The sequence below is a fragment of the Mchenga conophoros genome, linkage group LG8 (genome assembly GCF_057382185.1).
Source record: "Mchenga conophoros isolate Kocher_MC1m ecotype Shallow Benthic linkage group LG8, M_conophoros_male_GT1.1, whole genome shotgun sequence".
Lineage (NCBI taxonomy): Eukaryota > Metazoa > Chordata > Actinopteri > Cichliformes > Cichlidae > Mchenga > Mchenga conophoros.
Genome location: NC_140533.1, coordinates 31,110,925 through 31,125,078, shown reverse-complemented (window position 1 = coordinate 31,125,078; position 14,154 = coordinate 31,110,925). Strand labels below are relative to the sequence as shown.

Sequence of the window (14,154 nt, the reverse complement as noted above, 5' to 3'; positions counted from 1 at the left end):
AGTCAGCATCCAGATCTATTCAAGTACTCGTGATGATGGAGCCTGGATCATATTATGGACTCATGATGGTATATATCAGTTTAATGTTCCAGCCTGAGCATTACAGGCTGGTTAGCTGTAGTTATAACATGCAGTGTTGGGAAGGTTACTTTTAAAATGTATTCCATTACAGAATACATGCCCCAAAATGTATTCTGTAACGTATTCCGTTACGTTACTCAATGACAGTAACGTATTCTGAATACTTTGGATTACTTAATATATTATCGTGCTTTTTACAACAACGTGAATGTACTATTGCTGTGTGATTTATTACTATTACTGAAGGTCCGCGACTCCGAACTGTAGTAAAGGGACCTCTGACTAATACGGCGGGGTCCCTGTCGGCTCGTAGCCGAAAAATAGCTTTACTTTGTTGTCTGGGTCAACTTTTCTTGCGACAGACAGAGCGAGGCGTTGAAAGACTGCTGCAACAGAACTTATTGTTTCGGAGGAAAACACGAACACGGTGTACAGTCGAGTCTTAATAGCTTACTTACAGCTGGGCTCGTCAGGCTCTCTTCTTGGCTGCAGTGGTTATTATTATATTTACATGCTTCCAGCTCCCGTTTTTCCTCGATGACAACTCGTACCTTTCCACTCCCCTTTTTCTCCCTCCTTGCGCTCACAGACCCATAAAGTCTGTATGGCAGTCCATTCTCCCTGCAGCACGGACTACACTGCCCATGATGCTACATTCTTTAGAGCTATGCTTGTAGCATTCTGCCTGTTAGCTTAGCACAACAACAACAACAACAACGAAAAGGCGCTCTCTCACCCAGGAAACACACAGTCGCAGAGAGAGAGAGAGAGCGTCGCCCTGTAACCATGGCAACCGTAACGCTGCCGCCTGGAACAACAGAACGTAGCTGTCACACAAAACCCAAACAGTCCTGACCCGCGACAATATGAAACAGGAAAGTACCGCAGTGTAATCCATTTATTTCAACAAAGTAACTGTATTCTGAATACCACCTTTTTAAACGGTAACTGTAACGGAATACAGTTACTCATATTTTGTATTTTAAATACGTAGCGGCGGCACATGTATTCCGTTACTCCCCAACACTGTTAACATGTTAGTAGAGCGCAGTACTGACATCCATAATCAATCTGCAGTACTGCAGTACTTTAACTACGAGTACATTGAGTGGAGTCCAGGCAGTTTGTTATTGGACGGCGGTTACATAATAAACTATGATTCAGCTGCATGGAAACACCAGCAGCCACTAAAAATAGTGAAAAGCCTCTTCAGCAGTTTGAAGCTGGAGGAGGGTTAGAGATTATGACAGCGTGCTTTTTAATCTCTCTGTCATGCCGCCTCTCTCTCTGTGTCCTCAGTGACAGTGTCATTCAGTTGATATGTGTCGCCAAGGGAACAGGCCTGGGGCTCATCATCAAGGGCGGAGCCAACCGCCCCGAAGGACCAATGGTGTTCATTCAGGAAATCGCGCCTGGAGGAGACTGCCAGAAGGTCAGCATCTTTGTGGTCTGGTGGTTTGATTCCGATCATTCTGGATTCAGTGAGAACCCCGCTGGGCAGCCCGCTGTGTCTACAGCGGACACTAAAAATGCATCTGATATGATCCACTGGAGATTCACTGGGTTGATAACAGATAAGGTGACATGTCAGTCCTCAGCAGACTCAACTTCATGCCAGCAAAAGGCCAGACTACAGCACTCGCGTTATGCTCATCTATAATAATCATACCAACTTATACTGATAGTGTTTATGTGAGCATGCTGCTGAACACGCGGTCTCACTGCTCCTGTCTGACTGTGCTGCTTCAGGACGGCAGGCTGCAGGTTGGGGACCAGCTGGTGTCCATTAACAAAGAGTCGCTGATCGGAGTGACATACGAGGAGGCCAGGGGCATCCTGACACGCACCAAACTCAGGTACGGCACACCTGATACCGAACAGACATTGTGCAAATGACAGGATAGCACACAGCAAGGACATAAAGACACAGCTGTTCGTGTGCTGCTGTTGTTTCAGGTGCTTTTCAAAGATACAGCATCGTTTACTATTCAGAAACCATAAGATAGAAAATATTAGTAAATAATAAAAACTGAATAGAAACATAAACTGAAGGTCGTCTCTGATCACTTAACACTTAGAGTCCCCCGAGAGCAGCCATTTGGCTTTTCTACCTTTAAAACCCGCCTTGGCTGGAAGGCGGGTTTTAAAGGTAGAAAGGTAGAAGGCTGGGCACTGCTGCTCTCGGGGGACTCTAAGTGTTAAATCCAGACGTTTAACTCAGACTCATCTTGTGTTCTAGACCCGACCCGACCGTGGAGATTGCCTTCATCAGGCGGAGGTCGTCCTCCAGCTCCAGCAGCGGGCCCCACAGCCCCATCTCCCTGCAGGGGTCTGGTGGTGGGGGTGGACCCCAGATAAGGGGCCCGGTCCTGGGCACCGTGCCTCAGCAGCCGGCCGTGGTTACCAAGATCACCTCCAGCCGAAACCCTGCCAGCGAGACTCTGCCATCAGTCAACGTCACCCAGGTCAGGGCGTGGACTCTGAGAGCCTCATAAAAGTTTGTACAAACACAGGACACAGATTTGAGCTCTCCTTCTTTAAAGTTAGATTAGAGAGGAAGCAGGACGTCTCAGCACCGCTTTAACAAAAGAACCGCCTGGTGGTGGCGCTGAGTGTAAAGTCAGCACTAACAAGAGTCTGTTAGACAGTTTTCGATAGCCTGTCTGTGCAGGTACTTCAGCGCGGCCTGGAGAAACGTGTCGTCTCCACAGCTGAGAGCACAGATTTACAGACAACGTGTTAGTTGTCACTTCATTTATTTAAACTGTCAGTTTAATGTGAGAACAGAGTCACACGTGAGCATATCTGACACACACACACACACACACAGTCATTAACATGCTATGTTAATGTGTGAAAGCAGGTGCGAGTGTCTCCGAGCAGAGCAGAGCAGACACGTGTGTCCTCGCCTCCGGAGAGTCACAGCCTGCCTGAGACGAACCCCGGTACGTATCCACCGCTCAGGAAACGTCTGTGGTTTATTCACTTTGTTCACCTGCAGCTTTGTGACAGCATTTAACACCATGCAGGACGGAAACCACAGGTTTTCAGTAGTTTTAGGAACTTGGAAGAGTTTGTCTGTGAAGGTTCTCAGTCATCCAGGTCATCGTAGTCAAAGGAGCTTGCAAAGAAAAGCGTCTGGACTTCTTTAAGTTGCTTGAAGACGTTTCACCTCTCATCCGAGAAGCTTCTTCAGTTCTAAGGTCAAATGGTGGGGAGTCCCAGATTTAAACCTAGTGGGAGTAACCCCCCTAGTGGAAGAGTTTCCAGATACTCAACAGCTCTGATTTGCATAAAGTAGCTTAGACCTGAATTTCACGCAGTACGGAAATCTGCAACATCAGGAAATGGTACAGCAGAATCAGGAGAATGTGAACATATGCAGGCAAATGTGTGTTCACAGACGAGCCACCGTGAGCTGTTAATAAATGTCTGGAAGGCGGGTTGGGGGGCAGATGATGCGTCCTCCTGTCACAGGAGGAAGTGAGGTAAGTGGAGGTCTGGCCTGTGACTGGCTGAAGAGGTGCGGAGCATCACTGGGATCATGAGGAGGCCTGAGGTCTTTGTCCATGTGGGAAATGTTCTGTCTGATGGACGACCTGAGGCTGTCCCAGCAAACCAGTCCGACCTGTCTCCATGGTGATGTCTGAGGCTGAAGAAGACGCTGCTAGGGTCACAGAGCTAACACACCTGTAACAACACCTGCAGAGACACAGGAGGGTTGTGTTCTGGCATAAAGGAGGCATAACTCCTCTGCAATGAACAGAATTCAAATGTATTTGATTTACAATTACAATTTCATTATATTTACCTACAAATGTTTAAAGGTTTATACAGGAAATAATTCATGATAAAAATAATGAAACTGTAACAAATGTAAGTCGTGAGTAAGACTAAAAGAAAAGGACAACAGAACATAAAACCTGCTCCATCAAACAGCCGCAGCACAGAGAGAACAAGATGCAGGAAGATGGTTTTCTGCAAAATTACCATGAAACTGCACAGTGAATAAAAAGTGATTTAAATTCGTGTCTGTTTTCCTGTAAAATACACAGAATTTAGGCAGAACTTGCATTTACTTACTATCTCATTAATTCTTTCAATATTTAAAGTGACTTCATGATTTCTTTGAGATTGTTACCTCCTCGTTTAAGTGCACCGACCTTTAAATTTGTATCGATGAATGGTGTTACACGATCGTTTCAAGTTCAAATTTCCTGGTTTTGTGGTTATGTGGTGGTAAACGTGATTCTTATACTCGTTGGCTCCTCATGGTTCATTCATGTTGTTTATTTAAATATTTTTTGTAATTATTTTTGAACATTTTGTGATTGTTGCATCTCTCTGTCACAATTTCTGGTCATTTTGCATCATTTTGTAGTTGATTTGTGGATATTTTGTGTATTTTTATTCCGTTTTTGAGTTTTCTTTTGTGTCTTTGTGGACTGTTACGTGTTTCGTGTCATTCTCTCCCTGTTTTCTGTGTGTGTGTTTCATCAGCATTTGTTGTTTGTAGTTGTTTTGTGTCTTTGCAGTAACCGTGTGTGTTCCTCTGCTTCCAGAGTCTCCGAGCAGTCAGCCTCCTCAGAGGAAGAGCTCCCTCAGCGACAGCTGCCGCCTCAAGATAGAAAGGTTGGAGCAGGTGAGTGTTTGTGAGTCGCACCTTTGAACGCTTCACGCTGACGTTGAAACAGCAGAGTCAGCAGGATGAACCAACCAGGAGGCAAGAAAAAAACCAAACACGTAAATCTGCACAGAAACTATCGAGTCCTCAGTGCGACAGCATGAGGTGATGATTTCCCTGCACGCTGACGGGAACGCCACGAACATCATTCAGCTTCATGGGAACCGAGGAAAAACCTTTTTGTTCCCAAATCCAAACAAAACACAAAATGTGTTTGTGTACTTCATCACGACACAACAGTGTCAGCTGAACCAATTCATGAGCCGATACTCTCTTCTCATTGGTCAGCGGCTGTTTGTCAGTGTGTGTTTGCATCATGTGAGCTGTGTATCGATCTGTGTGTGTGGTTGTGTCCAGGCTCTGGAGCTGATTGGCCTGAAGCCCTCCGACACTCAGCGGCAGACGCTCCGGTCCAGACTGCGAGCTGATCCGGCTGGGACGGTGGCCTTCACAGGTAAGACATCATCGCTCAGCTCACCTGTGGCTGTCCTCCTGCAGGTGTCCCTCATCCTCACACCTGTGCAGGACATCATGTACTTTTATTTGTATTTAGCTCTTGTTTCTTTTCATGATTGAAGGTTTTAAGCGCAGCTCTGAGGTAAACTGATGACTGTGCTGCTGTGTTTGGACCATGTTGGTCTCCAGCAGTCAGGAGGTTTCCTGCTGTGTCCTTGTTGGATGTTTTTAGCTGGAGTTTTGTTTCTCCTGCGTTCGGCTTTACTCGCCTCCTTCCCTCCTTTGTGCCCTCGGCGGTTTCACCTGGGAAACTGGGACTCGATTCTTCTGACGTCGCAGCGACTCGAGCTTTGCACACTTTCTGCTCACTTGCGTTAACTCAGAGCTTTTATTCTGCTTTGTGGGTTTTACTGCACTGTTTGAAAAAGTGAAGGAAAAGCAGAGAGCTTCAGTAGAAAGAATAAAATGTCTTTGGCTGCTGCTGGACATCAGAGTTGAAACGTAGAAACTGTTGCTGCTGTTGGAGCAGCTGTTTGAACTGAATTCTTCTGAGCAGCCGCCAGGTCGTCACCATCACACACAGAGGGGATCCATTAATCTCACTGTTCGTAGAATAAAAACAGAAGGTGTGGTCACATGGCTGACTGTGCTCAGAGATTATCCATATTGTGTTTTCATTCACCATTTGCACAGTTTAAAGGAGGCTTGGTGATGTGGCGCGGCAGCGTTGAAGATGAAAGTCAAGTGCAGGACGCAGATCTGCAGGTTTCGTCGCTGCTTCGGCCTCAGAGAGGCTCGGGTTGGCGTTCTGCCTCCTGCTGAGCGCTCGTGTCTGTTTTCTGTTCCCAGACTTCGAGAGCCTGATCAAGGAGCTGTTCAAGCCTCAGCTGGAGGAGCTGGGCGTCACGCAGCCCGGGTCTCGCTTCACGTCCGACGACCTGTTCAGCTTGCTGGAGTCGCCCAGCGACCCGAGGGTAGGAGCGTGCAGCACAGCGCACACGCCTGATGTCACACAGTTACTGAACTTTATAAACAACTTTTAACTGTAATTTACTTTAAACTCATAGAAAAGATGCTGAGTGACTCATCCTGTATGTATGCACGTATATGCAGCCTTCAGGAAACGCACAACAGAGTACTAACACAGTTTTCAGTTTTGCAGTGCAGACAGTGTTTGTAGAATATTACAGTATGTTAAAGTATGTGGGGGGTGTGGGGGGGGGTCATCAGTGTCAGTCACAGCACGGAGATGGTGGAGGCGGTCACAGCAACAGAGCAGGGAACACCTGGAGAAGGTGTAGGTGGGAATGATGCTGCCTGTGCGGCGTTTCTAATGGGATCGATTCTGCTTCTTTATTTTTATCTTTTCATTTTATTGTTTATTAGAATAAAAAAGTGACCTTTAAGCTCCAGTTTTACTTTGCTGGTTATAAGCAAAATAAAAACGTGGACATGGTGAGCAGTCGCTTTATTTATACGTCTGTTAGTACAGTATGAGTGATGATGTCATCAGATGATGTCATTAACAATGCTCCCAAAGTCTCCAACAGAACAAACACTGCTGTAAAGTTTTAATATGGGAGTCAGTGGGGACTCACTGCTGCCTCCGGTGGTTTTCTGAGATCACCTGGATTCATCAGACTGAGGATCATCCAGGTTTAAGTGAACAGGAGCACGTGATGACTCCACGTCCACTCCACTGTGGACGCTGCCATTGAACAGGAGGGTCCTATCAGCAGAGCTGTGCTGGGGTCACACAGGGTCACACAGGTTCGGTGGACTTGAGAGCAGCAGCAGCTGCACCTGTGAGAGGATACAGGTGTGATTAATGTTCAGGTCATCGTCACACAAGCCTCAATGTGCTGCTTTCACTCGCTCTTCATCATTTACGGCACTTTCAGCCTGACACTCACGCTAACGAGATGCTAACGAATCGTTCTCTGTCGCAGATGTTTCTGATGTGTTTGTGTGTTTGTGCAGCCGTCACTGTCGGACTCAGAGGACCTGGAGGAGATGGAGCGGCTCAGGAAGGAGCACATCGAGGCTCTGAGGGAGATCAAGAGGCTGCAGGTAGACTCACGCCTGAGTCATTTTGTAGAATTCAATCATATCCAAAGAAAAGTGGGCTTCAGTAAATATTCTAAAGTGTCGGTTCTGATCTGCAGGAGCAGCTGGTCGAGTCTCAGAGAGTCCACCATCAGATGGAGGAGGAGCTCAGCAAGGTCAAACAGGTGAGTCACGCCTGCTGCACTCATCCGACCTGCGCTCGTGTGTGAAAACAGGAAGTCATACACAGGTCATGTGTTGGTCAGTGGCTGTGGTGGATGCTGGAGTCAGGAGTGTGTGTGAGACGAGGTGTGATCAGCAGGTGGAGCCCTTCATACACACACACACACACACACACACACACACACACACACACACACACACAAACCGACCTGCAGGTGTGATGATAAAGAGCTTGTGTGTGTGTGTGTGTGTGTGTGTGTGTGTGTGTGTGTGTGTGTGTGGGAGGACTGTGAGCCCCGTGGTGAATCTGTTTTTATTTTGGGCTCTAGAATAGCTCCTCCTCCTCCTCCTCCTCCTCCCCACATTGTGTTTGTTGTGATTCAGAGCTGAAGGGTCTCGGCCTCTCTCGCTCCCGCTCGGTTGCATAAATCAATCAATATCTACATTTAGCCGACAAGTGCACCATAACAACAAAGGCCGGTGGGGCGTTTCCTTACCTGAGTTTCAGACCCAAGGAGCAGAAATGAGGAGGATGCAGAGCTGAGCGTTCACTTCCTGCTCTGCAGTCGCGCCTTTAGCTTCTCGCCGAGTGTTGGCAGGTTTGCAGACATTGGACTTTTTCTATTCTTTGCTTTTTCATAGTGAAACCTTTTTCTTCTTGGACTCTGCCAGAGCAGCTTTGCATGACACACAGTTCATAATAATCATTCCTTATGTGATTCTGGGCCTTGGTGCAGGCCCTCAGTTCATCCTCTGTCTGAAACAGGTTATTTTAGCCCCGCCCATTGTGAACAAAACGCTAATGGGTGGGTCCTGGGATATCTCCCATCTATGACATCATACAGTTAAAAGAGTAAAAACACTGTGTGGAACTGAGTGTCAGAGCAGTCTGTTCATCCAGTGGCTTCATTATTAGAAACTTTGACCATGCTAATGAACATCCAGGGGAAACGCCCCCTGCTGACCATCAGAAGGAATGCAGTACCACTTCAGTGTGCACCTGAGGTGCAGAGGCACTGCATCAACTCACAAACTCTAAGAACACTTTAAAATATTCTGAAGTCTACTTTGCGTCTCTGTCATCTGTCCTGGTATAAAAGCAGGTTTTAAGCAACGGTAGCTGCTCAGACATGTCCTGGCTGCCTGCAGTCACATCAGGGCGCAGATCACGACTGTCAGCTTCAGCGCTGCCTGCATATTTAACAAACCTGCACAGCTGAATTAAGCTGACAGCCTTTAATCGTCTGAGGGAGGATTTGATCAGGTTTCCAGGCTGGAGTCACTTAGCCTTCCACACTCACACTGTGTTTGCATGCAGATAAATCACCTGGACATCATTATTGTTATTATTATAATCTGATCCAGGTTCCGCCTGTTTCGGAAACTGTGTTTGCTTGTCAGTAAAAGTCGTTGGCGGTGTGAGTCGTTGGTGCTCCTGAATAAGCTGAAGTGCTTTTAATATCCTTTGTCTGAGCGTGGCATTTTAACGGCTCTGCCACAGCTTTCAGCTTCGAGATGGAGAAGTTATGTTATTATTACATAACAGTCGAACAAAGCAGGAAGCAGCCGTCGGTGCAAATGTGAGTGTTGTTTCTCAGGGAGCACAAAAACCTTTGGTCTGGGTAGAAGCGGGACCGGCCGCTGCTCTTTTGTTCCGCCGTGCGCTGCCAGGCTGTACAGCTTGTGCACAGCGAGGGATTTTTCTTCCATTATGCTGCCTTTTCTGGGGAGCGAGCAGGCGGGCGGAGGAGAGCGGGCTGACATGCTCCTTCATTAGAGATGGAAGTCAGCCTTTAAGACGGGGGGGGGGGGGGCTCTCAGAGCCCCTCGGGCCCCCCTGAAGCCACAGCTGGAGGGAAGAGAGCTCACGCTGGGATCCATTAGTTACCAAACCATACACCACACACACACAGACACACACACAGACACACTCACACCTCATCTCCACACTTAGTGGACACTCTACACTGGAAACCATCCAGGAGTCTAATTTTACCAGCCAGTGTGTCCCAGTTCTGAGCCACTCTGCTCTGATGGTCACACTTGTGCTGTGTTGTTGGACAGCGTGTCGCGCTACTGTGCAGCACAAATTACAGTAAATGATGTCCTCCAGAGGCACAAAGTAAAGAAAAGACTTGCATTCCTGTTGGACTCCATTATTAAACGAGGACATTCATGCACAGCGATGTTGTCACCCTGCCCGTGGACCGTGGTTTCATGTAAAGAAAACCCAGTAATTATGTTCTTTATGATGAGGGCAGCGAGTGAAGCATGGCCTGTATATAAAAGATGGATGTAGTCACCATGACATCACCCACTGGTTTTGGTCTCGTTAGCCTTTTGGCAGTAATAATGTTGTTATTTGGACCATATATAAAAGTGAGCGTGGACCGACACTTGCTCTCTGGGTTGTTGGAGACTCAAGTGGCCATCATAGGAACTGCAGTTTTTTTGAGTAATTCCACGTTGGGTTTATATTTCAGTCCTGGAAGCTCCTGTGTGAAGGTAATGTGCTGAATTAAGTCGATGTACGTGACCTTTGCAGTTGTGACAAAGTTTAAAGTTATCACTGTTGTTTCATTTTAGGTAACTATTCATATACTGAAGGAGTGGCAGGTAAAGAAGTGTGTGATCCCCCTATAGATGGAACACACCCTCCAGTCCCACTTCTTAAAGATCACCACCCCAGCCTGCCAATCCAGAGGTACCACTCCTAATCTCCACACAATATTGTAGAGGCATGTCAACCATTACAGCCCTAAAACGTCCACAGCCATGCTGGCACCTATTGGCTGCCTCCAAAGTCCCACAGGGTATCCCAGCGGGATAGTGCTTCTTCTTCAGCCGTTCCCCTCACCTGTGAGGGGGTTACCACCATGACAGGCACCAACCTCCTTGTAGCCGTAGCGCAGTGCAGCAGCTTCAGTAGTGTAGGTGCTGACCACGGTCCATTCAGACTCAATGTCCCCATGTCTCCCCTACTCGGACTGACTTTCCTCGGTTTACCACAGTTTTCACTCAATAAGTCATGAGAGCATCTCGTTCATGAAAATCAAAACTGCCATTTTTGAAACGACGCAATGAGGGATATGGCTCCAAGAAACGACGCTATGGTCCCCAAGTCTGGCGAAAAGCCACAGACCGAGCAGCAGGTATATTCTTGCCTCAATGTCCACCTTTGTTGTAGCGTTCGTGTCGTATGCAATGTAAAATCACTCAATCTGAGTTGAGCTGTGGTGAGTCGATCCGAGTAGGTGTTTTTGGGAAAGGTGCTCACATGTTCAGGCACCTTCCATCGCAATCAGATATGATGATACGATCTCAAAATTGACCTGCTGCCTAGGGTGTCCTGGTGCCACGAGCACTTATGGACACCTTTATGTTTGAACATGGTGTTTTTATGGACAAACTGTGGTTTGCACGGGAATCCAGTACCAGAACACCACTGGGGTTCAGACCTGGGAGGCCATTCCTCCCAGTCACGCCCCTCCATGTCTCACTGTTGTTGACCAGATAAGCGTTGAAGTCTCCCAGTAAGACATTTTTTCAAAGTTTCCAAAAAACTTTCCCCATTCAACAAAAAAAAAACAATTCATTACTTTTGCTTGATGTCCCTACTTTCCATTAATGTCCTCGCTCCAAAGGTTAAAACCTGAGATTGGTCCCCACAGAGCTGGAGTGGTGGACATGAACATAAACCTCATTCTTGACACGGCAGTTTGCAGATTTTTTAATTACTAGAGAAAATTGGAGGTAACAGATGGATGACACACACTATGTGTGTGCGCGTGTGTGTGTGTGTGTGTGTGTGTGTGTGTGTGTGTGTGTGTGTGTGTGTGTGTGTGTGTGTGTGAGTGTGTGTGTGTGTGTCCAGCATTTCAGAATCTTGTTCATAAATTATTGCATTTACTTCATGTGTGTTCTGTTAGCTTCCACTGCATATGATGTCGCAGCAGGAGGATGAGAGCTGCCAAATTCTCCCCAGTCTGCTTCCTCTTTGCCTCGAGTGTGTGTGTGTGTGTGTGTGTGTGTGTGTGTGTGTGTGTGTGTGTGTGTGTGTGTGTGTGTGTGTGTGTGTGTGTGTGTGTGTGTGTGATCTCAGGCACTCAGAGCTCAGTAAACCCTCAGTTTCAGACAATTTGTTCTCATTATAGCAGATAAATATATTTCTTTTTTGCCTGCATGAGTATCTTTACATGAGGGGGAGTTTTGGGCCCCCGTGGTGTTTTGCATGCTCCTCGGTGAAATCTTGCAGTGTTTCTTTCCTGGTTCGTGTTGCACTGAGTGTTGTGACAAAACTCAGTGTTCACTCTGATCTGTTAGTGCCACCAAAGATCAGTTTACCGTGCGATGTTTATTTCAGCGCTGCAGGGTTACAGGTTATTGGCTGCCAGTGTGCCAACTGTACTGGGAGTGGTTGCTTCCAGTTATGAGTGTCTAATTATTGCTGGTGTCTGTTTCACTGCCCTGAGAGTTACATAACCTCCACGCTACAGACTGGCTCTCCCTCTGCATCAAAGATCACATGGGGTCAAAGCCCAGCTGGGCCCGTATGCCAGCACATATTTCCCTCTGGCCTGTAGTGCTTTTATTCATCTGCATAGCTTGAGTTGTGACGTGCTCCTGTTTGCTTTATCGAACATGGAGCTCCAAATTTCTCATGGTTTTCATCCAAGTCTGAGGCCACGGTGGTCAGCATGAAGAGGTGGAGCGCCCACTCTGGCAATGGTTAAGTGTCTCGGGGTTTCCCGGGCGAGTGTTGGGGTGATGCCTGCGCACTCTGCACCTATAGCAACAAGCTGAGAGCAGTGACATACAAGCTTCCTCTGAAGGGTGTAGCTTGGATTTCTGGGACTTCAGTCAGTGGAGGTGGTTTGGGTGTCTGACCAGGGTTCCTCCCGGGTGCCTCGTTGGTGTGGTGGTTGTCCAACTGGCCTTGGGGCAGGAAATGATGTGCTTTAGCTGGTCTGTGAGCTCTTACTCGTATCTCGCTCTTAGAGCTGCAGGCAGGGCTGGACTGGGACAAAAAATCGGCCCGGGCATTTTGACTAGAGACCAGCCCACCAGGTATTACAGGAAAAACCATAAAGCCTTTGAATGAAAGCAAATGCTGTGGTGACGGTGATGTACAGTCTTGTTGGTATATGTATGATTTCTATATGTTGTACATCAGATAAAAACTTTGGTTGTAAGATTCAGATAATTATTTAATAAAAGCTAGACATTTTAAATGAGAATAAGAAAGTATTTCTTTGTGCCCCCCTCTCCCTGTTAATGCCCTACCTGCCCCCCTGGCAACACTTTGCTAGACCCGCCCCTGCACAGTTACCAGCTGTCAGCTACACAGAAAAGGATGCTGGTGTTATTTGTCTCCCAGAAACAGTTCATAACTTCAACTCATCCATGTCACCTAAAAGGTAAACCTGTTTCTCCATCACAGCTCTGATGGTTCAGTAAGGACATCTCCTGGTTTCATCTTCATGTTTCCCTCTCACCACATATCCAAACCGACATCATGACCAGCAGCTTTACAGCTGTGGCTCCAGCAAACATCAGCTGATACTAGAAATTAATATTAAATAAATTCTAACAGCTAACAGCTGATCAAGCTTAAACGTGCTGCTGTTGTTTAGCGCGACATCCGCTGGTTTCTTCTTTCTGGCGCAAAGTGGACGATAAACAAACAAGAGAGCCGATCAGCTGATCACTGATCAGTTTTATGATTGAAGTAGAAACAGGAGAGAGAGGGGAGAGAATGAGAGAAGAAGAGGCAGCTGCAGCGTAAAGACACAGAATAAATCCAGCTTTGTGTCTTTTTCATTGTAGCTGAAGTCTGGGACAAACTGTGTTCCTTTTCACCTCAAAACGAAATGTGTAATATTTTCTCTGAATACCAGACGATTCCGTCTTTTTACGGGACGGTTGGCAGCTACTAACTTATGAATAAAATAAAGCTCACTATCAGTAACATCATAGCACCACCCAGCTGTATAGAAACTCCGTCATGCTAGCTAGTAGCAGTATGAGTTATTGTAACTGACTGTAAAAAGTCAGCACAACGAAAACAAACTAAACTTGGTTCATATCTGACCCAGATAGACTGCAGCTCATAACTTCTTACCTGGAGTTCAGTTCACCGCCTCGGGGCTCTGCTCCTCCTGCCTCCCCTTCCCCTCATCCACCTGCTGGCCTCTGTGGAAGCTCCGCCACAGCCACCACCAAACAACTGAGTTGTTTTTACACATCTGCCAGCATCTGGCCAATACACCACCTTTCACTGTTTATACTGTTATAAAAAAATAAAATAAAATAAAAAATCATCGGCCCATAAAAACAAAAAATCAAATCACCGAGCAAATGCCCGGTGGGCCGATGGCCAGTCCAGCTATGGCTGCAGGAGGTGGATAAGTGGGCGAAGAGTTTGGGCTTCACTGTGAATGAAAAGCTGCCAGCTGCAACTGAAATATGACTAAAATTGAGACAGCATTTGTTGTGCTTTGATTCTGTAGAGAAACGAACAGGTTTAGACACATCGGTGACTCATTGTTACACGGCTGTCGTTCACACTCTGTTTGACACAGGAGTAAAAATGTTTGTTTGCAGAGCAGCATGTCAGCGTCACTCTGAGCTGGTGAAAGGTGTGTGTTTAAAATGCTGCTGGTCCACAGAGCCCAGCCTTGTTCACTTTGACCTGACTGAATGTG

At 46.9% G+C, this 14,154-nt stretch overlaps 1 protein-coding gene across 1 annotated transcript in view; it reads left to right on the top strand.

Moving 5' to 3' along the window:
• The window catches only part of stxbp4 (syntaxin binding protein 4), a 49,148-nt gene that overhangs the window by 26,419 nt on the left and 8,575 nt on the right, over positions 1–14,154 (top strand). Inside the window, exons 8-16 of the mRNA XM_085285624.1 lie at positions 1,381–1,513; positions 1,831–1,937; positions 2,321–2,546; positions 2,945–3,026; positions 4,644–4,723; positions 5,123–5,219; positions 6,071–6,195; positions 7,202–7,291; positions 7,387–7,452. Of these exons, the coding sequence (XP_085141750.1) occupies positions 1,381–1,513; positions 1,831–1,937; positions 2,321–2,546; positions 2,945–3,026; positions 4,644–4,723; positions 5,123–5,219; positions 6,071–6,195; positions 7,202–7,291; positions 7,387–7,452 (1,006 nt within the window). The remainder of the gene's footprint in view (positions 1–1,380; positions 1,514–1,830; positions 1,938–2,320; positions 2,547–2,944; positions 3,027–4,643; positions 4,724–5,122; positions 5,220–6,070; positions 6,196–7,201; positions 7,292–7,386; positions 7,453–14,154) is intronic.